The sequence below is a fragment of the Ochlerotatus camptorhynchus genome, unplaced genomic scaffold, assembly GCF_037179485.1.
Source record: "Ochlerotatus camptorhynchus isolate MF236.1 unplaced genomic scaffold, CSIRO-AGI_Acam_v1.1 ptg000274l, whole genome shotgun sequence".
NCBI classification, from domain to species: Eukaryota; Metazoa; Arthropoda; class Insecta; order Diptera; family Culicidae; genus Ochlerotatus; species Ochlerotatus camptorhynchus.
In genome coordinates, this window is record NW_027040763.1 from 4,168,200 (window position 1) to 4,195,461 (window position 27,262).

The window sequence follows — 27,262 nt, forward strand, 5'->3', positions numbered from 1 at the left end:
CAGCAGTGTGGTTTTGTCAACATTTGTGTGTATAGCTTCCCAAGTAACAATTTTGGTTTTATGAGGGTTCTGTACACCATGATTTAGACTTGTAGAATGCTATAAAACCGCGATAAAACCTGCAATGTTACTTGGGTTACGTGCCCGCGTTCTAGTTCTCCTATTATGTCATTCATTGCGGTTTGGTGCTTTCTGAACCTGAATGAACGTAGACCTGCTCGCAGGCATGGCAAATCATTTACATTCATTTCGTGCATTCAGTTACATTCATTTGCCTCTAACTTTTTCCACCAACAGAATTCCGTTAAATGATGTATGAAACTTTTGTAGGTTTTAATAATAACTACAACTTTTGTCGATAACTTAAATCTGTACCTCTTATGTATGACGAACTAGAGCGTACCGAAATTGTTACTATTTTTCAGTGAATGTAATTTAAATTCACTGAAAAACGTAGATAAGTTCTGTTCGCCCTGGATCATCGTGCATAAGACATACAGATTTGAATTATTCAAAAAGGTTGTAGTTAATATCAAAACCTACAAAAGCTTCACACATCACTTCATGGAATTCTGTTGATGAAAAAAGTTAGAGGCAAATGAATGTAAATGAATGCACGTAATGAACGTAAATGATTTTCCATGTCTGCCTGCTCGTTTCTTGGCTTTCTAGATGAAAATTATTGTCAATCACAGTTTTTTTTTTTCAAAACAACACGTACGGAATAGTTGGGTTTGCATTTGAAGGCAGTAACCACTCGCTTGCGATCTTCAACACAGTATGGAACACTTTTTCTTGCACTCACTAGCTTCCGATCGACAGTTAAACGTTCTCCGAAACGTTTTATGACACGAGAAACAGTAGATTGTTGGATTTCCAACATCTTTCCGATGGCTCGGTGCGAAAGATGTGGATTATTGAGGTGAGTGTGCAAAATTTTCTCACGCACGCGCTGTTTCTTCGACTTCATTTTCAAAACTACTAAAAATTTCACAATTAAACTCACGCAGTGTAAACAATACACGCTGAGACCATCTCCAACAAAATTTTATCAAAAAAACCCAAAGGGCAAAATGTTACAGCTTTTTGAAAGTGATGCAATTTAGGGCAGCTAGTAAAGGAGCTGATTACTGCAGCTATGGTCAAATTTAAAGTATCAATTGTGTCAGTGTAGTTTCAGAACATTTTGTATTTTTGGTAAGCTTTCAACTAAGCATGTTCAAAACGTAGTGTAAAATGGGTCGCTTAAAATACCTTTTTTACCACTTTTTAGAGGATCTGTTAAAAAACATAGTTCAATGTCTGGACTAGCAGTGCTTCATGATAAATTCACGAAAATATATTGAAAATAATTTTAAAATTTGTATAAAGTTATCTCACCCCATCTTAACCTATTATTTTATTATTGAAGTTTTAACAGTTTCTTCCCAGTTTTGACAAAAGTTTGTAATTATCAACAGTTTTTATTATTATTATTATTATTTTTTTTTTTTGAAAAGGCAATCCAGTTTCCAAAAACTTTGTCACAGACGTCATATCAAAGATATGAACCGTTTTCGTACTATGACTTATTGAAAAATATCTAACACGTCATTTTGTAAAATTAAGCGTGAGCTATGGCCAAATTCCGACACAATTTTGGTCCTTTGCCCCTAGTGAACAATTATGCTATACTTCATGGAATTTGGAGAGGGAAAAATACAATCGATTTGTCAGTTGGCGTGGAACTGCTCGAATATTAATGTCCCATGCATCGAAAAATTGGTATTGTAAGAGGAGACCCAAGAGCATTAAAAAGGAAATTCTGAGCAAAAATCTAAATGAACTCGGAGGACAATTCCAAGGGATTTCTAACCACAGTTTCAAAAAAAAGCTGGGTCTCCTGAGATCTCAAACTTAAAAAGTTTTCAATTCGCTGGACATAGAAAACAAGTAACAAAAATAAGAAGTCCAGCATTAAAAAAAAAATATTTGTGTTTATTTTTCCAGGCTCATTTGCCGTAGTTTTGCGGAGCCGATATTCATCGTTTGGGTTACAAAATTACTTAAAACTAACATTAGTAAAACGGAGGCCGATTACTCGCTGCTATCTCGAGGTTAGGGGTAACAAATTGTAACAAACGGATGGCAGGGTAGGGATAGAGAACACAAGGTTTTTTCGAGCAATGTGCTCTTGATCTCGAACTAAACGACATACTGATGAAAAAGACAAACATGGGGGTACATCGATGGGCAGCTAACAACTTGGGAGAACACAAGATGACACTAACTACTAAATCCTTAAATCGATCCATTTTAAAAACACATAAATTAAATTTAAATAGTCGAGATCTCGGCGAGTAGTGATTCGACATGAGCCTTGACATGACACGTACAAAGTCACGACTCATATCTAATCCTTTGAACCACGGCTTTTTCGATACCTGTGGGAGAATAGAATGTAGCCATCTTCCCAGATCACTGTCATTCTATTTTTGTTGCCAGTTGGTGAGGACTTGCTGACGAGTAATTGATAAAAATTCCGCAAAGGCGATTTGTCGATCAAAAATATCGCCTTCCATAGCGCCCACCTTAGCTAGCGAGTTACCTTTCTGATTACCCGGAATTCATACTATAGGAGCAGTTAGATAAAGCACTCAGTTTAGATCGTTTTTCAGGCAGGAAATACGAGGAGTGCTTCATCGGCTTCATTGAACGAATAGCCTCCAATGAGCTAAGCCTATCCGTAAAAATGAAATAGTGGTCAGAGGTTAGTGAGGCAATTCGCTCTACTGCGTAGAATATGGCTGCTTATTCCGCAACATATACAGAACAGGGTTTTGCAGTTGATATGAGGCGCTATGAAATTCGTTGAATACTCCAAATCCAGTGGAAGCGTTTATAGTTGACCCATCTGTGAAAAAAACTCTTATTTTTACAAAAAAAATAAGTGGACAACCATCGACCATTAGTGATCTGGTTTCCACGTAACATGGTCAGATCAAAATTTACAGAGGAACTGAAAAAGTCTTGCAGGCAAACACGAGTGGAATTGAATGAAGAAGGGCCAATCTCCAGCGTCATGTACTCGTAATAGAGACTCATGAATCTTGTTTGAGGATTTCTGTCGAGCAGCTTCTCAAAGTTTTCTATTACCAATGAGTTCATTACTTCACAACGGATAAGAAACCGGAAGGACAGTTCCGCGAAACGATCTGTCAGTGGGAGAACCGTACTCGAGAACAGACAAGACCGGTTGTTCGATACAACCTGATCAGATCTTCCGGGTGTGCTCCCTACCAAGTTCCGGTTATTTTGCGAAGAAAATTGATTCTTTGTTGGCACTTTTGTTTCACATACGCAATATGTTTTCCCCACGTGCTTTTGGAATCGAACCAGACACCTAAATACTTGAAAGATATAGTTTGAGTGATTGTTCTACCCTTTAGTTGAAGCTGTAACTGTGCAGGATGATGCTTCCTAGAAAAAAACAACCAACTAAGTTTTCTCCAGTGAGAATTCGATACCTAGCTTCATAGCCCAAGTAGACAAATTGTAAAAGGTATCTTGCATTGGACAAGACCCATGTAACTAATTCGTGAAGTTGTCAAGTTTCCATGAGAGAAGCTCATATATTTCTCAGACAACAAGTTGCTCAAATAGTTGTTCATAATTGGTGAAAGCCCACTATCGTGGAGTTTATCCGAAAGGACGTCGATACAAACAGAATCAAAAGCCCCCTTAAGTCCAAGAAAACTGAACCCATTTGCTGTTTTTGCGCATAGGCCAGTAGAATTTCAGTTGAAACGCAAGACAGTCGCTCTCCTGGAACGTCTTTGCGTAGGAAACATCCTTCCCCTTGGTGGGACCAGCAATGCACTGAGGTTTATCGTAAAAAGTCCGACGCGTTTAAGCTTTTCTGGAAACGTGGAACACCCGTGAATTTCGAAGCGTACTCTTCTCTTGAACGCGAACTCAAGAGCCTCATCAAAGCCAAGAAACGCTTTGGAACGCGGCTCGAAGGATGCGTAACCGATCTTCAAATAACGAGAGCGAGGAGTACTCAGATCGTTTTGGATTCTCAAGTTCGCGCGAAAAGTATGTCCTGATTCTGTGCCGGCACAGATGGTTCCTTGCGAAACGACGAATTCGGTAGACAAGATCAGCCAGCCTTTTTCAATGCTGGAGCTCTCACTCGCGCTCCTTTCGTGTGGCAATTCGGCTCCGGGGGCTGATAGAACCAAGTTCAACTTGTTGAAGAACCTCCCAGACGTTGCTAAGAGGCGCATGTTGAGCTTGTTTTGTCAGTTCCTGGAGCTCAATATTGTTCCGGATGATTGGAGGCAAGTGAGAGTTATAGCCATTAAAAAGCCTGGAAAACCCACTTCAGATCATAACTCATATCGTCCCATCGCGATGTTATCGTGCATTCGAAAATTTTTGGAGAAAATGATCCTTTTTCGCTTGGACAAATGGGTTGAGACGAACCACCTACTCTCATATACTCAATTTGGATTCCGTAGGGGCAAAGGAACGAACGACTGTCTGCTTTCCACTGAAATTCAGTTGGCTTTTGCTAAAAAAGAGCAAATGGCTTCTGTCTTCTTGGATATTAAGGGGCTCCACGCTTGTGGCCTTTCTCCATTAATAAATAACTTTTTGTACAATTTGCTGTCAGAGAAACATATGAGCTTTTCTCATGGAAACTCTACAGTTTCTCGATTTAGTTACATGGGTCTCCCCCAGGGCTCATGTTTAAGCCCCTTTTGTATAATTTCTACGTCAGAGAAATTGACAATTGTCTAAGTGACAACTGCACGTTGAGACAACTTGCAGATGACGGCGTAGTGTCTATGACAGGGCCCAAAGTGGTCGACCTACAAGGACCCTTACAGAATACCTTAGATAATTTGTCTACTTGGGCTATCGAGCTAGGTATCGAATTCTCCTCGGAGACAACTGAGTTGGTTGTTTTTTTCTAGGAAGCATAGCCCAGCACAACCGAAGCTTCAACTTTTGGGTAAGCCGATCACTCATTCCATGTCTTTCAAATATATTGGGGTCTGGTTCGATTTCAAATGCACTTGGAGATCCCACATTGAGTGTCTGAGACGAAAATGCCAACAAAGGATCAATTTTCTCCGAACAATTAGCGGAACATGGTGGGGAGCATTTCTCATGAAAATACGAGAACTTCTAAGTGCTTTATCTTTTAGACCCTTTGCATGGGCATGCTCGATTCCGGGCAATGAGATGGCGGACTCACTTGCTAAGGTGGGCGCTATGGAAGGCGATATTTACGATCGATAAATCGCCTACAACAAATTTTTCTTCACTTATCGTCAACAGTCACTCGCCAGCTGGTAACATAAATAGAGTGAAGGGTGTTTGGGACGATGGCTATATTCGATCATCCATAAGGTGTCGAAGAGTCCTTGGTTCAAGGGGTTGGATGTGGGTCGAGACTTCATTCGTATGATGTCTCGCCTCATGTCCAATCACTACTCGTTAAACGCTCACTTGTTCCGTGTTGGGCTGGGGAACAGCATTCGATGTGAATGTGGACAAGGTTACTAGGACGTAGATCACATTATTTGGTCTTGTGCTGAGCATCGCGGAGTCAAATCTAAACTGTACGATTCCCTTCGGGCTCGATGTAGACAACCTAATGTTCAGGTTCGGGATATTTTGGGTAGACGCGATCTGGAGTTTATGAAACTTATATATGTTTTCTTTAAGAATATTAACCTTAGATTGTAAGTTTGACTAACCTTGTGTTTAGTTTTTGTTTTGTTCATGTGGTTTTTTTATGTTTGTTTCTGTAATAATGGTATAATTACACTGTGCATACCAAATTGAATAGAAATAAGTTCATGTTTTAGGAATAATGAAATATTTGTATCGTAGTAAATCATAACTCAAAACTACTCCTCCCTCTCCCCATCCATAAAACTGTAAATCTTTACTAACTTTGAGACGACCGCGAGTAATCGGTTCAGTTCCTTTAACTCTAGATTTAAGACATCAATTATGTATAACGCAAAAGATAACTTGGCGCTGTAAAGTTTATTCAATTGAGCCTGTACAAATAAATTCATTAATAAAAAAACGACAGTTGCTCGTTCCTTTGCCTCTCCGAAATCCAAATTGCGTATCTGAAAGTAAACCATTCGACTCGACCCATTTGTCTAGACGAAAAAGAATCATTTTCTCCAACAATTTCCGTATACAGGATAGCATCGCGATGGAACGGTACGAGTTATAATACGACGCGGGTTTACCGGGTTTTCGAATGGCGATAACTCTTACCTGCCTCCAGTCATCTGGAACAATGTTGTGCTCCAGAAATTGATTGAATAAGTTCAACAAGCGTCTCCTCGCGACGTCTGGGAGAATTTTGAGCAATTTTAACTTGATGCTATCCATTCCTGAAGCTGAGCTGTTACATGAGAGGAGAGCAAGTGAGAATTCCACCATCGAAAACGGGGAATCTATTTCGTTACTACTCGACGAACGATCACGAACGTTGGTTTGAACCGACACCGAATCTGAGTACTCCTTGTCTTCGTTAACCGGTGATGAAATTATTTGAGTTAGCGAACATTAAAAAAAAATCAAATAGGAATATATTTTTTCAGTTAATCAAACGGGACTCAAACGGGTTGGATAATTACCACGAGTGCTGAAAAAATCAAATTCTGCAACGAGCCGCATGCAACAGTTTTTGGCACTCAGTTCTTAATATGTGTCACTTTACGACACTGACATAATGGCCTACTTTTCCTAACTAAGATATCAGTGTCGAAAAGTACTACTTTTTATCCAAATAGTTCTACTTTTCGACACTTTTTTGAGTGCAAAATAACTAAAGTAATGACCATGCTTGGCATACGTAGTTTTGGCCACGAACTGCTCATTTGCTAATAATGTTGCACACAGCGATCGATAGAATAGAGTTTAAGCTTGTTATAGATAGTTAAAAAAAAGTAGATTTTAAATCTAATAATAGTGTGTGTGTGGTTTTTTTTTAATGTTTGTTTTGTAATAATAGTAGAAATACACTGCTGATATCAAGTTGAATAGGAATAAGTTCATGTTTTAGGAATAATGAAATATTTGTATCGTAAATATTTCAAACCTCCTTCTCCCTCTCCCCATCCATGAACCTGTAAATCTTCACTAACCTCGAGACGACCGCGAGTATTCGGTTCAATTCCTTTAACTCTAGATTTTAACTTTAGATTTAAGACATTAATAATGTAAACGCAAAAGATAATTTGCTCTGTAAAGTTTATTCGATTGAGCCTGTTCAAATAAATAAGTTTACAAAAAAAATCTAATAATAAACTGTATTTGTTTTTGCCTTACAAAAATTAAGTGAGAAAAGCTCGCTGCACTTCTCGGACTTAATTCATTGGTATTAATTCAAATGTTAAGATTTACCTACTCTTTTCATATCTATACTAAACTATGATCCTAATCTATCAATTACTTCAAAGAAAAACAAAGTTCAACAACTGAGTGAACAGTTATTAACAAATGAGCAGTTGGTGTGTAAAACTGTGCATGCCAAGCATGTAAATGACTCTATTTTGTCAACCCCCTTTTTGAAAATGATTTTGATGTTCTACGAAAGAAATGCGCTTTTTCAGCGCTCATATTACTCCAAAGTATGCCTTAACCATACATCTTGAAGATGAATGAGAAGGATTTGGAATTACGGTTTTGTGGAGTTATTAAAAGATAAAAGTCAGATGCGTATGGGACAAATCGGGTCATTACTGTATTTATGCAACAAGCAGGCATGGAAAATCATTTGCATTCATTTCGTGCATTCATTTACATTCATTTGCCCCTAACTTTTTTCATCAACAGAATTCCTCAAAATGGTGTATCGAACTTTTGTAGGTTTTGCTATTACCTACAGCTTTTGTTAACAATTCAAATCCGTATCTCTTATGCATGACGAACCAGTGCGAACAGAAGCCCTCATTCGTGATGCATAAGAGATACAGATTTGAATTATGGGCAAAAGTTGTAGCTAATAACAAAACCTATTAAAGCTCCAAACAACATTTTGCGGAATGCTGTTGATGAAAAAAGTTAGAGGCAAATGAATGCAAATGAATGCATGAAATGAATGTAAATGATTTTCCATGCCTGGCAACAAGTTACAATGTGAAGATTTGTTCAGCACAAGTCGGTGCTGAAAAAAAAGGAGTGAGCTAAAATGGTCGAATTCCAGCACAAACTTGGTTCATTACCACTAGCGAACAAGTATGCGAAGCTTCATGGAATACTGAAATGTAAAATATAACATTTAATGACTTATTCACTATTTGGCTTAAAGCAGCTTTTTTTTTTCCTTTGGTTTGTTTTTTTCCGTCGATCTTGTTTTCCGTGCTGAGCACCAATGCTACCGACGTGCCAGGAAGGCAGCTCCCACACTTGGACCCTACCTATCGACCCATCAACTCATGAACCGGGGACCAACGGCTTTACTTCCCATCCGAAGGAAGGCGTGATCAGAGATGTTATGCCTCAGAACATCCCGGCGGCGCCTACTGGGATTGAACCCAGGCCTGCTGGGGTGAGAGGTAATCACGCTTACCACTACACCACCGGCGCCGTTGGCTTAAAGCAGCTCTAATTTAAACAAAAAATCGAATTAATGTAAATTGATAGTGGAATATGTACCAGAAACCAGAAAATATGTACAACATGTTATTTTTTTTTTCATGATTTGGACAACTAGAACCAAAGCTAGAGCGATGTAAGTAAAATTTAATATTTTCCCATAGTATTTCTCCAAAATATATATGTAAACTTCAAACCATTTTCACGATTTCAAAACCCTCATCAATCTTTACCATCTTTTGCACAGACTTATATTTTGTGGTTATGATTCAAACTGAAGGGTGAGTCACAGAAGCTTAAAGATTAATAAGTATGTTTCAAAGTTTTAAGAAAGTTTTTCTTAAAGGTCCAAATAAAATTGAAGCGTCTTGGAATCCATATTCATTGCTTGTCTAAAAAGTTTGGATTCAGAATGCATCAGAACTGCCGATTTTTTGAAATGCTTTTTGAATACCCTCGACGAACAAAACAAATCAAACATTTGATGTTTGATTCATAACAAAAATGAAAAAATCTTGTTTTATCAAATATTTGCCAAGCCGTATGTAATTCACACTTCAAAGCATTAAATGTCTAAAAATAATTATTCGGTGCGCAATTCGCCACAAAGAATTGGTCAAGAAAAGCTGTGATAGCCAGAAAAGCTGCAACAATTGAACAACAAAGACGCAATCTACAAAAAAATAAGATGTCTCAGGCTCATTAGCTTTTCACGCGTTACGCACATCGCTACGTCACATCCATCCGTAAGGTGGAGAGCTCACAAGTCATGAACAATTGAGACGCATCATAGGCAAGAAAATTCCTGTTTTTGCCTCTTCTTCCGCCGTGTACATGTGGCCAATTTATTCAATTATACAATTATCTTCCCGCGTACTTTATAGCGCTTCTATGTTTACAAAATAGAAGATCTATGCGTTCGATTTGACGTCATCCAGAGCGTAATTTCATAGTTATCTTTCGAAAACACTAGAATAATGGATAAATCGTCAAAACTAACCTTCAAACTAACCCACAATTATAATTCATCAACAACGAAGCCTGCAATGCTCCACTATTAATTCATTAGAATCCATCAGATGCTGGGAATTTCCGAAAGCTAGTTTCAAACTTCGGAGGGGTCATACACGTGCATCATCCGAAAATAACACGAACCCGTCTGTCCGTTCCACTTATCCGCTTAATGGTAATCCTGCTGCGGAGAAAGAAGTCTGGCAGCTTTTCAAAATTTGGCAATGACTTGAACTTGGTGTACCTCTCTAGCGTACAAACACATAAGGGCTTATCTGAAATCTTCATTTGTTAATAACTCGGCAGGATTAACGTTTCTCGGTGCGTTCACTTAACAAATTGAAAGAGAATCGATGATGAGAATTGATTATCGCAGTTAGGCCCTTATGGTTTTGAACGCTAGATCTATGTACCTACCCTGCCATTCCTGCAACAGACAATGTTCTGTTTCGTAGCTAGACACTCGATTTTGGCAATACACACCCACCGCCGAAATCTGCACCCATGCTCACTCCATCCCTCTCGACGGCGGCCCAGGTTTCGCAAGAGCCGCTGCGGCTGTCAAATTAAAAATCATGATTTGAAATGCTGCCCACTCCTGTGTGCCGGGGATGCGGCGGGTGGTGGTGGTGGCGGTCAGCCGGCTGATCGACTTTATTTACGGTTCACCCTTGTCTATGAACGGAATGGGAATCAACGATGATGGATTGTTGGAAATTTCCGTATGCTTCATACACTGTAGTGGGAATAGATCCCGCAGAAAAATGTCTTCTTCCTCTCGCGAATATTTTTTTTTTGTGATAGACAACCCGATGGGATGGGAGATGTGGGAGATAGAGAAAACAAATTTTGAGAAAGAAGATCCCACGGGATCGAGGAAAGAAGAAATTCGGCACTATATATAGCTCAGGTGGGATCCGCGATTAGTATAGTTCAACTCTGCACTGCGTGAAGCATCAAGGTAAGTCCAGGATCACACTAGACTTCGGAGACTTCTTGAAAGCACCTTCGAACTATCATCTAACCGTTTCTTATTATCGTTACAGCTCAAATCAAATAATCGAAAATGAAATTCTTCATCGTTGCTCTGGCTCTGATCGCCTTGGCTGCTGCCAAACCCCAAGACGACCAGTACACCACCAAGTACGATAGCGTCGATATCGATGAGATCCTCAAGTCGGACCGTCTGTTCAAGAACTACTACAACTGCTTGATGGATATGGGAGCCTGTACCCCAGAGGGCAATGAGCTGAAGCGTGTCCTGCCCGATGCCCTGGAAAACGATTGCTCCAAGTGCAGCGAGAAGCAGAATGAGTCCAGCACCAAGACCATCAAGTTCCTGACCGAGAACCACCCTGAGGAATGGAAGGCCCTGAAGGCCAAGTACGACCCCGATAACAAGTACGTCGAGAAGAACGTGGCTAAGGCCGAGAAGGATGGAATCAAGCTGTAAATTTACCCTTGACACCCCCCCAAAGCAAATCAATCAACCGCCATGATCTTGAGGAAAATTCTTCTGTGTTTCAAATGAATTATCATGCCACCGCCCAGAGATAGTTTTGCAGACTCCGCCGTGCAGAGTAACCATTGGTGACAATAAACGGTTTCTGTAACTCACTTGTCGAGTGTTGTTTGTTGCCAATAATATCACATTCAAGTTGGAGTTGAAGTGAAGAACAGTTGCATCGAATAATAGAATGTCATTACTGGCAACACTGCCGTTGAAAAAAAATTCTAAACCAGGCAGTCTTGGGGCCTTCCTGAGTCCAGTCAATAAGGGCGCAGCTATGAAGCAAGATCATGCTGCTGGAGGTGGCTGGGTTCGATTCCCGGTTCGGTCTAGGATATTTTCGGGTTGGAAAATTTCTTGACTTCCCTGGGCATAGAGCGTAGTGTGATTGAACTTGCCACCTAATAATACTAATGCAAAAATGGTTCAGGTTTAGAAAGCTCTCAATTAACAACTGTGGAAGTACTCAAAGAACACTACGTTGAGAACCGTTATAAAGTCCCAGTGGAGAAGTAATAAAGCCAAAAAAAAAGTAAGTTTGTTAGATTTGTCTATTATAAAGGCTTTCAGTCTTCCACAAGCAGATGCAGAAAAAGACAGTCAAATGTTCATACCCGGAACTTTTAACTAATAAGTATTCTTTCAAAAGAAGAAGATTGGAATGACTCACTTACTTTGCTTACAAGGGACACATCACACTCTGAATTTATGGTCGTGATCGGAAATTTTTTACCGTTATCGATAAAATTTTGACCTTCATTTTAAAGCCTATTTTGCTCAAACATAATGTCCAAACACGTTCAACCTTCTTCAAATGATCAGATCTTGTAATTGTAGGGGAGATTTCGTTTTAAAATAGCTTAAAAACAATTGAATTGTCCCAATTTTACCGAACAGCTGTTGAGATTTCGGAGAAAATTACCGAAGTCGGCGATAATTTCTAAGTGTGATAAGGTAGATTTCAATGAAAATAACAAGTACTGGATTTAGTGTCTTTGGAATATAATGGTATCTGTATCATGCTCTTTTTTGCACAATATGGGTTTCTATTTTTTAAGAAATATTTTAAAATTACTATTTTTTAGACACAAATACATGCTCAAATGGGTCTTAGACTATGATTCCGAACTTGACTGCTTCCTCTCGGAACATTTCGGCAAAGTTGTTGTCCGGATCGTACTTGCTTCGCAGGATCTTCCATTCCTCGGGATGCCTTTCAATCAGAAACTTGACCACCTTGGTCGTGACTTCACGCTGTTTCTCGGTACACTTACTGCATGCGGTGGCCACGGCATCCGGCACATACTTCTTCAGCACGGTTCCCTCCGGACTGCATGGCCCGGTTTCCAAAAGGCAGTTGAGGTAGTTTTTAAAAAGACGATCGGTCTGCAGGATCTCATCAATGTCGATGTTGTCGTACCTGCTGGGATAGCTTTCCTGAGCGATGGCCAGAGCTATCAAGACAAAAAAGATGACGATCTTCATGGTTGGTTTGTTTGGTTTGAGTTCTACTGGAAGTCCTGAACTGAACTATTTCGAATCCTTAGAACCATTCAATATTTATAGTAGTACATATCTGAATGAAATAGTCGAAATTAAATGTTTATACATCATCATCAATGTGTTCTGTACTGACAGATAAACAATTTTTCACCGGATAGAAGTAGTAGTGAAGTACACAAACAAAAAATGCAAGCTATGTATCAAAGCAATGAATTCTCATGCAGCAACGATAATTGCCCAATGCAAGCTCGATGCATTCAAAATCAATTAACGGCAATGATTGGTTCCTACAGCACTCAGTGATTCGCAACCGAATTAGCATAGTTGCAAATTAATTGCATTGTCTATTAAGTTCCGAAAACCATGACTTCAGTATTTTTCGGGAATCTCATCGTGCCAATTATTTTGGCAAAATAGACGCAACGCTTCGATATAAATACAGAATAGCTTCTAGCATTCAACACAGTTCAGTTCAGGACTTCTATAGAAACCCTCAGCATCAAACAAACTAACCATGAAGATCGTCATCTTTTTCGTCTTGGTAGCTCTGGCCATCGCCCAGGAAACCTATCCCAGCAGGTACGACAACATCGACATTGATGAGATCCTGCAGACCGATCGTCTTTTTAAAAACTACCTGAACTGCCTTTTGGAAACCGGGCCATGCAGTCCGGAGGGAACCGTGCTGAAGAAGTATGTGCCGGATGCCGTCGCCACTGCATGCAGTAAGTGTACCGAGAAACAGCGTGAAGTCACGACCAAGGTGGTCAAGTTTCTGATTGAAAGGCATCCCGAGGAATGGAAGATCCTGCGAAGCAAGTACGATCCGGACAACAACTTTGCCGAAATGTTCCGAGAGGAAGCAGTCAAGTTCGGCATCACGATCTAAAATTTTGAATGAACACGGTTTATCGATGTAAATTTATCGATAGTAAATAAAGCAAATTTGTTGTGTTATATAAATTACCAAAGCTGCATGAAGAATCTAGAAGATGATTACATCCCATCCTATCACTAATGAGTTCATAATTATGGATATCTATATAACTTGTAACACCTTCCACAGTACTCATCACTGACAGCAATAATATATACCGGTAATGACCGGCAGCCTCTTGTGATTTCGTTCGTTTCCTCCATCTGACATTGCAGTTCAGCAATTTCCACTCACTGCAGCCGCGTAGCGCTTTATGGCGACCACTGGGAGCTGAATTTAGCCCAATTATTATTTCACTGCGTGAAGAAGCGATAATTGCTTCCGTACAGACAAAAATTTGATCGTGACCGAAAACCAAACACTTTTCATGCCAACCAAAAAGAACCCGAAAGCGCACCAGTATCGTTGCTTACAGTACAAAAACCTGGCTCCCAATCACCACCAATCCATTGCGTTACAGTATTTGATTTTTAACCTGCAAACAGTAAGTCACACGTTACTTCATGATCACCACCCAACTATCAATTTTAGCTGCAGATAAGCTAGCCATATGCAGCTAATTTTTGCCTGTATAAGCTGGTCTGCAGCTAAAATTGTTTGTTGGGCTCTATGGTCGGTCAACATTACAACCCCCTGTCAACATTACAGCCCCCCAAATGTGCGAAATTAGTGGAAGAATTTTAATGTTTGTATGGGAAATGGAATAATCCTATTAGTTTGCTTACCAAAAATCAAAATACTGTTCAAAATTCACCAAATCCTGGACATAGATTGAGAATACTATACAAAACAACTTGGTCCAAGACTGCAAATCGATTTGATCTTTGTACAAAAAGTTACTAATCTTTCACTTTAGACCAACTGTTCCACACGTACCTACAAGCTCTTATATACGCCTGTTGGTATGCGCTGAGCATTAGGTCTAAATTAATAACATTTTTTTCTCAGAAGTCTAATCGACTTGTAGTCTTTGACAAATTTGTTTTGCATAGTATTTCCAATCTATTTCCAAGATTTAGTGAAATTTTAGCAATATTTAAATTTTTGGCAAACAAAAAAAACCATTCAAAATTTAAAATTCTTTCTTAAATTCAGATCATAACCAAATTTGCTCAAATTTGACACCATTGTTGGGGACCTCAATACGCATCAAAAGATCACTGGGGAGCATAGGGTTGTGATTCACCATATAAACTTAACCCACCCTGACGAGAGACATGCTTCTCAGCAACCACTGAACAAAATGGGACGCAGCCACCACCAAACGAAAGGTTCCATGGTCGAATAGAACGCTATTGAATATTTTTGGAATGGGTCAACTAGTTCCAGAGTAATGACCGGAACATATTACGCTGAACACGGGCCTTAAGACTAGAAATGAACTGAAATGGGCCCAGCACAGCATGCGGTATCTTAAATCAGATGAGCATTCGTAAACAAGATCAACGATAGCCATATTGAGTGCCCAGGACCCCGTTGGCTACGTCCAGACATGTTCCGGGTACCCCCGGAGAACTGACCAGTTTGTGACTTGGACCAAAACCCATCATGCGACACCTTAAATCACATGAGAATTCAAAGCCTAGTTCAATGCTGGTAATATTAAGTGCCCATGACCACATTGGTAACATCTGGGTATGTTCCACGTATTCCTTAGGAAATGGCTAAGATCAAAACCCATCATGCGGCACCTCAAAACACATGAGAACTCATCACCAAGTTCAATGTTAGTCATATCGAAAGCCAGTACCACATTTGCCACATTCTGATATGTTCCAGTTACTCCCGGAACAGTGACCTGTTTCTGAATAGGTCCAAAAACTATACCGATACCTTAATTCACATTAGAATTCAAAACCTAGTTTAATGGAAGTTACAGTATGCAAAAAAAGTTTATCCACCCCCTACCAATTTACATTTTTTTTTCTGGTGAAAATCAGTTCAATTTTATGAGTTGTAACAAGTACGCTTTTCCATTTAATTATTTATTAATTATTTATTTGCACAGAATTCCTATTATATAATTTTCACATTTAAGTATATTGCATGAACGTTCGTTTTTTACAATTAAGTTCCTAAATGTATTCACCGCCAAGGAACGTACGTCCATATATATATACAGTTACACTTGTCATACAAAAACCAACAAGTTCCCGATACGTACAGCTAATTCACTCCATTTGACCCGAATACGCTACCTGTTCGTTAAAGTCCGGGGTTCGAATCCGAACCGTTCTCTCTTATAAAAGAATAACCGAAAATAGATTGGAGCAAGATAGTATACTGAAATTGCATGACAAGGAAAGAGATGTAGCATTGAATGTTCTTGAGAGAAAGATGATGGAAATTGTCGTTTGAAAGGTCGTTGAATTACTTCGGTAATTTGACGTACTTCCGGCCACGATGACCGTTGAAATCACGCCTATCTGAGGGTATCTGGAACTTCTGTTCGTTCACTTTGACTTGAACCGTGGAAGAGGCGGGAGTGCGAGTAGTTAGTACTTAAGTGTACTTAGTGTCGCGGTGTGTTTTTCGTGGTATGTGAAGTTCAAAATGTGAGGAGTCTAAAAGACCGATTTTAATGTTACATCTTTGTTCCTTTCCGTTAGCCTGTAGAGTGCAAACTATATGTAAAAAGTTCCGTGCGGTCCATTTATTGTGTGTGCAAAGTTTATAGAAAGGTAAGGTGAATAGTGTCTTTTGTGTGGAGATGTAACTGAAATGTGTCGAACAACCGTTCGACGGCTTTTTGTTTAGGATCGTTTTGTGTAGGATCGTTTGTGCGGATTGGAGTTTGCACCGATTCGCTTCTAGCGATAGATGGCTTTGCTCGGCACACCGCAATCGAGGAAATAAATCGCGCTCTCTAGACCCCACGCTTCAACTTCAAGGTTCCCGGTTCGGGAGAGAATTCGGAAGGGAGACACCGTTTAACTGTTCTCCGGCAGAGCGTTGGCCAAATCCGCCAATGTCAACCACGTGAACCTACGTACATTATTCGTCTTCGACGATCCCCTCGTTGGCATTTGCGCCACCGGCAGTCGGCGCTGGTTCAGTACCAATTCGAGGGTTCGATTGGGAATTTCCGCACCATATCAGTCCGGGGTGCAATGTGCAACACCACCACCATTTGAATAGGCTGCTACTTTGCCGACCTCCCTTCGACAAAGGGATGCTTCTGTGCCGACACGGATGAAGCAGCGACGACAACGACGACCGTGAGTAAAAAACGCATGCGAATCTCCACACATACAAACACATGAGCTCGAAGAAAATTAGTAAGTTAGGCTAGCAATCGCTAGAAACAGATCAGGATACCGCACACACGTTTAGGGAGAGCTAGCAAACAAACGAACAAAAATGGGAAAGGAACAAGAGTCATGAATAAACTTAGGTTAGGAACACGAATAAATCCTAAATGATTTCCGGTATTTAGCCATGAAATAAATGTTATTTTCGTAAAATAAAAGCTTTCCCCGTAATGTTAATTTTTGTTGGTTAGATTCTTCTTCACGTTTTGGTCGTTCTATTTTGCGTTATCTTCTTGTAGTATTTTTGATTGTAGTTGAATTTACTCCAGGTTGGACTGCCTGGGAAAACAGTCTCCGCACTCACGTGTCAGGATCGGGGGAGGAAATCTGAACGGGAAAGTTCCTCCAGTGATGATAAATGTGCGTGGGGTTTTTGTGTTACGGTAGAACGACGGTTAACTTCAACTTTCGCTTAAGACCGTTGGAAGCGGCCTCTGTTTGTGAGGATCTCAATCCCTCATGGAATTTCAGTCTGCTGAATCGCTCTTAAACTAAATTTCGGTCTCTTCCATTCATAAACCCGCCCTGAGGTTGGGTTTCTTGCCGGGCAAATTAAACTTGACGAGTGGTCCTCTTCGGAGGTGGCGCTTAAGCCACTCGTTTTAGAGACAGGAAGCGTATTCGGTGGTCGAGATCTCGCAGGCCGCGAGGCGTGCGTAACATTTGGCGCCCAACAAAACAAGGCTTTTTTGATTTTGGGTGTTTTGGAACTTGTTTTTTTTTTTGCAGTGTTGGATTTAGAAAACTCGAATTGGTCTTTTTCATTATTTACATACATTATTTATTTACTTATTTGCAAATGATACATTTTTCTCGTTTAGTTATTTTGTACATGTTTTTTTTTTTTAAAGCTTACATAATTTTTATTGCTAATTCATATAAAGCTTCTTAGTAACTGAAAGAATATTACATATTTTCGTAAGTGTAGTTTCTATACATATATATATTTTGTTTGTTCGTTAAATTAGCTGATTAATAACGTCCTTAAATATTTGCAACGGAATCCATTTAAAATTTACAATTAAGTTTTCGTGCGGGTGAATTAAAGCTTTTTGTTTCTTCTGATGACGATTGTTGACCGTTTAAGATAGGATATACATATATTAAAAAAAAAAAAAAAAAATAAAACCAGCATCCAAATGAATCGATGCTTTCCTCGAGCGGAAGATCTCGATCAAGAAGAGATCGATTATGAGCTTGATATACGGAGTCAACCAGAAGAAGTTTTTCGACTTGATATCCAAGGGAAACAAAGACATTTGAGGCAATTGTTCAAAAGTGACCAGAAGGAGGGACGTAATTATCGGTCAAACGTCAGAATTCAGGACGAGTCAGAACACATTATTTCAAAAATTGACTGGCTTGAAAATGCTTTGTACAGGAAAGTGGAACCAAAGTATGAGTCAAGGGTAATTCATTATTATTATCGGGTTAAAAGGTGCGTTGCGAGTTCTGAGGATGAAAAGAGTTTAAGGAGGGAACTTAGTCGAAGGATTGAGAACATTATGCAGCAGTATCAGTTTGGTCCATCGTTGTCTCCGTATAAGGAGCAAATTAATAACATTATTCAGAGTTTAAGAGGCGCCTTTGGTACGACGAAACAAGGTAAGGTTAAGCAAACTTCGCTGCCCGATGTTCCACGAAATGATCAGTGGGAATTTTCACCAGATCCCTCCAAAGGGGCAACTCCAAAGGCACCATGGGTGGATGTACCAGGGACAAACAACGAGTGCATGACAGGATCGCGGAACCATGGAGATACCATTGAAATACCTCGAACGGAATGGGAGGCTATGAAGCGAATGCTTTCAGAGCTGGTAATGAGTCACGGTAATAATAAGAATGGTCTTCAGAATCCGGAAAGGGCAGAAGGGCCAGAGCGTCTGAACGGCCGCAAAGGACATCAAAAAACTACAAACCGTCAACTAACGATCAATTCAAATGGCCAATCAAATACGGAATCCAGTGAAGAGGAACCACGGGTACCAGGACACAGAGCCGACGATTACAGAGGTGGACAGGACGACGATGAAAGGGACAGCTACGAAGACTCCTTATCGAGCTACGCCAATGGTAATTTCCGGCAACCTCGTGGACGGGATACATATCGTCACAGACGCTACGCTGGCCAGGGTCGGGTGGAGAAATGGAAGCTGAGATTCTCTGGGGATCCACGCGGAATTTCGGTAGAAAATTTCCTCTACAAGACCACCAAACTAGCTGAGCGGGAAGGCATACCAAAACATGAGCTGTTGAGGGATATCCACATACTTCTGGAAGGGGCTGCATCGGACTGGTTTTTCACTTATGTGGACGGCCTGTTGACATGGGAAGACTTCCAAAACGGAATTACTTACCGTTTCGGTAACCCGAATAAGGACCAAGGAATTAGATCCAGAATCCAAGAACGGAAACAACAGCGGGGCGAGTCGTTCATTGCTTTTGCATCCGAGATCGAGAAGCTCAACCTGATGTTATCGCAACCGTCATCATTTCAGATTACAAAAAGCTATCGTCGTGGTATGAAAAATGTCAGGGAGAATGCAATGACTATAGCTTATCGTAATCTAAAATAATGCGTCCAAATGCGTCAAAATATGAGCTTGAATTTTTGGAAAATGCACCGGAGTAAATTACATATTTTGTCTACTTTTCTAACACGCTCCACACTGTTAAAATCAGAGACCATGTCTTCAATCCCTGGCATAGTTGTCACTCGAACAACTGAAACTTTCCCAAGAAAAATGCACTCGTAATTCTTCGGTTCACGCGGTTTACATATTCATGTTAGTTGACAAATTTAGTCGATCACTTAATTTCATTCATGTTATTTTCAATGATCAAATGTCATTATTACCTGGGATTTTTCAAATAATATTGTGTGAATATTACATCACGTGCATCCAAAAATTAACGTTTAGCGATTTGTTTGTTTGCCACTTCGATTCAATAAACATGTAGCACTCTAATCCATCCTTCGCGAAATCTAATTGATCTGAATAAATGGAATAAGGTTTGGGTATTTCCACGAAAGATGATTCAACTAATAACCTACCCAATGATTCATGGTGAATGATAAACAATATGTTTTCAATCAACCGCCTGGAAAATCCCAGAATCTTTTGAACAACTTATTTACAATGACCACAACATAAGCCATCCACGGGTTCACAGTGACCTAATCAAACATGCACCCTAAATTACCCATTAAGCCGCATCAGATCTCCTCTGTAGTTAGCGAAAATTGCAACCGTTTTTGTCGAATCTTCTCGCACCTTCTTTTGGATCTCGGACGTTTGAACCTCACGAAACTCACGGTAAATCTACACCGAGCACGCTTTGCCCCAGACCCACTTCTGCTACCTCTGCGACCTACGTACCCATTAGCGGATAATTGTCCACTTCTTCGGCGATCCACTGCTATGTGCCACCGCCAGCACTAGTCTGGGTCTCGATAAGTTGCAATAAACTGCAAAAAAAATCCTCAGCACGTGCATCTCTTTCTAGCCTCTGCATTGTCTGCCCAAACCACGAAATGCGCCTCAAGAAAGACCCATTTGAACGTTGAACTTCGCGTCGCGGCTGCATCAGCTGATCGATCGGACCCCTCCGCCAAAGACTTCTTTTTCTCGATTGCTTCCTTTTTGGAGCTTTTCTTGACGACGGTTGCTGGTAGTGCTGCTTGTGTACATATTCAAATTGTCGAATTAAGCGAGCCAATAATTATATTCTACGCGAGAAAGGAAATGTGATACATATCTTGTAAGAGCCTGCCGCCGAGCACCAACACAGTGAAGGAAAATCTTTGCGCGTGTGCCACCCTCCCTCTCGAGGGGGTGAAGAAAATCCTTGATCGGAACCGATGAATCATAGACAAAGTTTGGCTACTCATGACTCACCGTCCGATGATTCCTAGTATAAAAAGCAATTGATGGTCCTAGATTGGACATAGTTCACAGATTCATCTCAAACAAAGCACTACACTGCAGTTCGGTGAGTGAGTAGTTCTTAGCAATTAGTGACAAAGAACATTCCAAAGACATCATGTGAAGTGATTCTAGAGCAAGTGAGTTCAAATTTTGATTTGTAATTTTCTTTGCAGTAGTCAACATGAAGCTCTTCGTCGCGGTTTTCGCCCTGATTGCTGTCGTGGCCGCCCAGGACTTGTACACCAGCAAGTTCGACAATGTGGACGTTGACGAGATCCTCAAGTCAGACCGGCTATTCAAGAACTACTACCAGTGCCTGATGGACGAGGGCCGTTGCACTCCGGAAGGTAACGAACTGAAGCGTATCCTGCCGGAAGCCCTCGAGACGAACTGCGCCAAGTGCAGCGAGAAGCAGCGTGCTGGTGCCGTCAAGGCTTTCGGATATCTGAGCGAAAACCGACCGACCGAATGGAAGGGCCTGCGGGAACGTTTCGACCCGGAAAACAAGTACATCGAACAGTACCGCGAAGAAGCCGAGAAGAACGGAATCAAGTTGTAAACAAATGTGGTTCATTTTTACGCAGACTTTCGCTACACTGCAACTCCCATTGAGGGGTATTTCGTCTTGATTCGTTACACATTTGTAAATGGTTCGGTCATACACAAACGACAATAGCCACGCCGTGATTCAATCAGTACCTCGAAACCATACTCTGCAATAAAATTGTTTGTTAATTAGTTTTATGAGTAAAATCGTTTGAGTGTTTTCATATTTCCACAACTTAGTTATGATTGAACGAAATAAGAGCAAAATTTTAAGAAATGTTCTGAAACGCTAGTTTTGATCACGTTAAAATCCTAAAGCTGTGTCCCATTAGGCGAGTTGAATTTAACGCGATGTTAAGAGTGACAGTCCGAAAATTGTTTTTTTTTCATGTTAGAAAATCTCTGTGATGTCGATCGACCGGCTTTTAAATAGAACTCAGCTAAGGTTGTAAACATTTAACTTCTTGCTTGTCAAAAGTAACCACGCTGGGTAACCACGCAGGGTTAAACCATTATAGTACAACATTATAGTAATGTCCTTTAATCCAGTAACGCAATCGACGTACTTAGATTAAAGGTGTTGAAATTATGGTGTAATATTACTTGCCAAAAAGGACAAAATTATCATTAATACAGTGCATGAACTGACATTACGCTTCATTTACTGCATTTGTTTATGTTTGTGGCCATGAGATTTTCGACATGACTGAAGTGCATCCTCTTGGATGCAATATTAAAATTCATTTTTTGCTGTGTACTACAATCAAGTCTGTCATAAGTATTATATTTATGACAAACATCCGGATTTTTCTTCACATAAATATCGTTTCTCTTGCCAGACAATATGCAAATTCAAAAATTGCACAGGCTTAGAAAACGTTCAGTTAACAATTGTGAAGAGATTAAAGAACACTATGTTAATAAATAGTCAAAGAAGGCAATGAAGGATTCGCCATTCGATTACCAAATTCTAAGAAAATCTCCGGCAAGCAAAATAAAAAAAACGACTGAACTATTGAGTGTAGCATCTTCATGTCTTGCAGAATGATTCTTCATTTTTTGAATACTTTATTTGAGTTGTAAAAATGTTTGCTTAGGAGGTAGGTATTCAATCCGAAAACAAAAATACATTTTTATGCCTTGTTAAAAATGATGAACAGCTAGGAAAACATTGTAGATCAAGTCATTTTAATCTGCTCTGTGGCAAACAAAAAAATTCTATCTCTCATGTGGACGAAGTTATGAGGTAAAAATGGAGTACAAACGGTAGTACCCCCTTAAAAAGCGTTTAAACCATATTTTTTTGTTTGAATTTTCCTAGTTTTTTAAAGATCGACAGAGTTTGAAGTGCTTCAAAAATGCACGTTTCTTCAGAAGGAAGCAAATCGCTATCTCTTTGTTTAGAGGATTTACGTCCGTTTTTATGATTTGTTAGCAATATCTTTAAGAGGGTGTATTTTGCAGGTTAGCAGCTATTAGCAGCTAATCTCAACGTCATTTCGTTCAGCAACTTACACCCTACTGTTATATATATACAATTCATAGGGGGATCCAAGAGGATGCCTAATCAATTTTCAAATAAAGTACCTCAATGTTTTGTTTCATTTTGCTGTATTCATAACCATTTATCTAGAATGTACATTAGGGTGGGTCAACTTTACATACATACAACCACCTGTTCTCCATTGCTCTTTAAATGCGTATTAACCCAACCAACACACATGTTCTATAACAGTTTATATAACCTTTATATGACTGGTATTGGTTGTATAGTAGTTTACTCAACATAATTCTATGTATTTATGTTACTTGGGAAGGTTCCCAACAACTGTGCAAAATTTTAACAAATTTGGTTATAATCACGACTTGAGGGAAATTTTTAAATTTTGTGTGGGAAACGGAACGATCATATTAATTTGATTACCTAAAATCGAAGACATTATATCAAGAAGACTGGCAACTTTGCCAGAATCCGAGCGACAGATACAGCGCTTGAGTGAAGGTGAAAGCAACGCATAGAAAAATGTGCAAATACTCAAACCTTTCTTCTGAGGATGTAATCTTTGCTATCAAATTCGTTCAAAGCATTTACCTTCGAGCGACAGATAACGCGATTGTATACCTGTCTCATAGCGTTCGGTTGATAAAATAGAAGAGTTGCCATTCTTCTTGATTTGTTGTCTTTGCTAAAATCCAAATATTACTAAAATTTCACCAAATCTCACACTTAGATTAAGAATAGTGTAGTAATACTAACCTCAACAAATTACCCTTTTGAATAATTCCTTATCCCTTACTAAGGACCATGCATCACATGGGAAGTATAATTCCATTACACATCATAAATTAAATACTCACTCAGCTTGACCTAGAAACAATTACCCAAATTCTCAGCCTACTGAGAAAACACCAAAACCTTTTCCTTTTCCTTATTTTGAGACCATTTAAGTGCTACCATATGTACACAATGAATTCCGCGCGTATGTACGCCAAATAGTTTACAAAACAAGCCTAACGCGTCGCTTCCCTCCATGCTAGTTTTCATTTGAAGAACCCGGTAAAATAAACTCACATTCTACTTTCAACTGTCTAGGACTATAGTGGATAAATCCGAAAGTCCGATCTTGCCACATGGCAACCGTGACAGGACGATAGTCATGTGATTTTCAAATAAAGTACCTTTCTTGCCACAATAGTATACAAAACAAGGGGTAAGTCACTCAGCACATTGTACCGAAATTAGATTCGGCACAGCTTGGGCACATCCATCGGCTACCTTCGGCACAATCTCGTAGGCATTAGATTGTTATAAATAAAATGGGAGCTTTGCTGGACATTTTTCATTGAAATTGTTCACAACATTACGTGCTGTTTGACTGTATATTCAGGAACATCCTACAATTGAATAGACCCGCAGTTCATTTTTCGGCTCATTTATAGATCTAAATACGCAATGTAGGTTCAAGAGTGGGCTCAAGAGGAAGAGGCATTATTTAGACCCCATTAGCACCCTTAATTCAAATAATGCTGCAATTCATACAAAACAAACTACAGAAGTCATATTCATCATCCTCTATATTCGGTCTCTAACAATGTTCCCCACCGGTTCGAGCTCTTTCCGGCCGCTGATAAACCGTTGCTTTTCACATCATGAAAGGCTAGGTTTCTGGACTGCCTTTGAGGGCATTATAAACCCCTAAAACGGACGTTTATTATCATATGAACACAAAACACCACAATTTTGCACACCCGCCACTTCCCGCGTCATCCTCAATCCCATTTTTGCATGCGATTTCAAACCAAAACATTCAAGGTGTCAGAAATACCGGGTTGCCGGGATGGGTATTTTACAAACAATCGCAACTTACTCTATGACCGGCACTATCGGCACACCTGCGGCACATTGACAAAAAAGATAACCCAAGATTGGTGTGCGGAGTGCCCTACCCCTTGATACAAAACAACTTTGTCGAAGACTGCAAATCGATTTGATGTTTATGCAAAAAGTTACAACCCTAATAAACAAATACCATAAACGAACTATATCCTGGATGGGTAAACTATCCCACAAATGGTTTGGATGATACCCCGAACACGTCGTTAAGCTCTCTTTTATGGTTATTTTTATTAGGGAAATCTTTCACTTTAGACTAAGCTCATATATACGCAATAGGTCTAAATGTATGAAAAAAAACTAAGTTTAGATGTCTAAATGTATAATAATATTTTTTTATCAGAAGCCTAATCGATTTGCTGTCTACGACATAGTTGTTGTGTATAGTATTCTCAATCTAAATCCGGGATTTGGTGTAATTTGAGCAATATTTGGATTTTGAGCAAATGAATAAAACCGTTCCGTTTCCTATACAAAATTTAAAATTCTCCCGCAAATCGAGATTATAACCAAATTCGTTAAAATGTGGGACAGTTGTTGGGGTCCTCAATACGCATTGAACAGTGGAGAACAGGTGGTTATGAAGTTGACCCACCTTAATGTACAAACTAGGAAACGCTACAAAACATTGAATACAGCAAAACGATACAAAACATTACACTTTACTTACAAGATAGGCAAATCATTTCTTTTCAAATTCCGTGTTAGGTCAAATAAAAACAAAGCCACAGGAGTCTGATTGCCTCTACGCAGAACAGAATTCCAGACTTATTCGTGATTAGGGCGTAAAGGTTTTTGTAAACAAACAATCTCGCATACAAACTATAACTCTACCACCCAAGTAACATTTTACGTTTTATTAAATACTACAAGGCTGCTATAAAACATCATTCATAAAACCCTGGTCAAGGCGGTTTTGCCTTTATTACATCCACCAAAACCTCATTAAGACTAGCTATTTTGCTTTCATGAAATCGCTAACCAATACAAAACGTTTTAATTTGGCTTCAATGCAGATAATTTTCAGACTGAATTGTATTTATCTTAGGCCATTATGACGGTATTAACGGTGCCTGGAAAAAGTTAAACGTCAAAATTTGTTTACATTTCGATAGTTTTGTTGCGCGATCATTGCACCGAGCCTCTACTCCTGCGTTGGATCAACAAGTTGCGTGGCATCCTCGATAAGGGCGATTATCATCCATTGGAAGCAGTTAACCAGGAAGTGTGTCTGCATAACTTGGAACAGGTGGAAGCTCAATCGTTCCCAAAAAGTTTACCTTCTCCCGGATGATCCGAGGAAATTAATGTGCGCTTGCTTGGATTTTAATATTATTTTGGGTATTCCCATCAATTTTAAGCGTCTAATTTGACGGCTTCCAGTGCTTCGTGAACCGCATTCACTCACTCTTCTCAGTCGGCTGTTCTGTCATTGTTGACCGGTTCAGTCAGAGCTGCTGGGTCTCCCAGGAAGTTGTGGAATTGAAGTCTTTTTTCCTTTTCTCCTACTATCGCAAGTATTATTATTCGACTATCCTTTGGCATTTCCTTGTGATTCTTCGTTTAAAGCTTCAATCGATTTATTTTTTCTCTGTCTCTTGGCAGATCCATATTTTAAGTTCTATTTGTAAACAGTAGGGTGTTTAGTGATACACTTTACTGACACCAAAAAGCAGCAATATATGCTTTTTATTCCCGTTTGAAACCGAACGGTTTTATAATTGCTTATATAATGATAAAATACCATTATAGAGTATTTTGTCAAGGCATTAATAAAAAAAATACCGAGCAGGTTTATGATTGACTAACTGAACAGTTTTATACAGGGATAGAGTGCTGCTTTAAATTCATTTTTAAAAACCAGACCCGTTTTGACATTATCGTCAGACTTTAAAAAGTTTTAAAAACAGCAAAATGCTGAACTACTGACCTAGAATGTGTTGCACTTTTAAACGCTGTATTTATACTAAAAAGATTGCCTAATCGTTTCCCAGATTGAGTTTCTATTAGCAAGAAATCGGCGATCAACGTGTTTGTTCACAAAAGCATGCATGCCCTAATCACTAAGCTGTTCGAAATTATGGACACATCCTTGACGATTTTTTTACGATTATACCAGAACTTAAAGCTCGCCTGAGTGTTTTTAATGGAAGCAGAAGATGATTGACGTTAGAATACAAGAACAGTCCCGCAGAACAACTTTTTTTTAGACAGCGTTTTTCAAAACTTGTTACTCACACAGATTATAGATTTGCTGGCAGATCTCCAGTTTGCTACTCACAGCAAAAAAAAATATAATATCGATCAACGTAATTCAAGCTGATGTATGAAATAATGATGTAATAGCAAAAATCAGATACAATATTACATCAATTGACGTAATTTTGTTCGCAAAATCGATGTACATCGGACAACGTAATATTACATAGCCGGCGGAATGATTTCTGTGCAGCTGTTTGGATGTAATATTCAACAACTTTTTTTTTCTGTGTTGGTATTGCAATT

At 39.5% G+C, this 27,262-nt stretch overlaps 5 protein-coding genes across 6 annotated transcripts in view; 4 read left to right on the forward strand and 1 right to left on the reverse strand.

Annotated features, from left to right (window-relative positions):
- LOC135705731 (E3 ubiquitin ligase Rnf121) overlaps positions 1–27,262 on the forward strand; it is a 598,717-nt gene that overhangs the window by 348,796 nt on the left and 222,659 nt on the right. The gene's annotated exons all lie outside the window — the stretch shown is intronic.
- LOC135705653 (ejaculatory bulb-specific protein 3-like) lies at positions 10,675–11,244 on the forward strand. The gene has a single exon (XM_065227395.1). The coding sequence runs from the start codon at positions 10,694–10,696 to the stop codon at positions 11,078–11,080; it is 387 nt and encodes a 128-aa protein (XP_065083467.1). The 5' UTR covers positions 10,675–10,693; the 3' UTR covers positions 11,081–11,244.
- On the reverse strand, positions 12,248–12,622 carry LOC135705853 (ejaculatory bulb-specific protein 3-like). Its single transcript, XM_065227704.1, has one exon. It carries the CDS (start codon positions 12,620–12,622, stop codon positions 12,248–12,250), a length of 375 nt encoding a protein of 124 aa, XP_065083776.1.
- On the forward strand, positions 13,155–13,529 carry LOC135705654 (ejaculatory bulb-specific protein 3-like). The gene has a single exon (XM_065227396.1). It carries the CDS (start codon positions 13,155–13,157, stop codon positions 13,527–13,529), a length of 375 nt encoding a protein of 124 aa, XP_065083468.1.
- On the forward strand, positions 20,851–21,405 carry LOC135705854 (ejaculatory bulb-specific protein 3-like). Of its 2 annotated transcripts, none has more exons than XM_065227705.1 (2): positions 20,851–20,881; positions 20,991–21,405. In XM_065227705.1, exon 2 carries the CDS (start codon positions 20,999–21,001, stop codon positions 21,374–21,376), a length of 378 nt encoding a protein of 125 aa, XP_065083777.1. In that variant the 5' UTR covers positions 20,851–20,881; positions 20,991–20,998; the 3' UTR covers positions 21,377–21,405. The 2 variants fall into 2 exon arrangements, with proteins under 2 accessions (XP_065083777.1, XP_065083778.1); XM_065227706.1 differs by having other exon boundaries at positions 20,860–20,881; positions 20,994–21,405.

Bases quoted from the DNA above. Each gene is read 5' to 3' on its own strand.
- LOC135705653 (XM_065227395.1), top strand. From the start codon at position 10,694: ATGAAATTCTTCATCGTTGCTCTGGCTCTGATCGCCTTGGCTGCTGCC.
- LOC135705853 (XM_065227704.1), bottom strand. From the start codon at position 12,622: ATGAAGATCGTCATCTTTTTTGTCTTGATAGCTCTGGCCATCGCTCAG.
- LOC135705654 (XM_065227396.1), top strand. From the start codon at position 13,155: ATGAAGATCGTCATCTTTTTCGTCTTGGTAGCTCTGGCCATCGCCCAG.
- LOC135705854 (XM_065227705.1), top strand. From the start codon at position 20,999: ATGAAGCTCTTCGTCGCGGTTTTCGCCCTGATTGCTGTCGTGGCCGCC.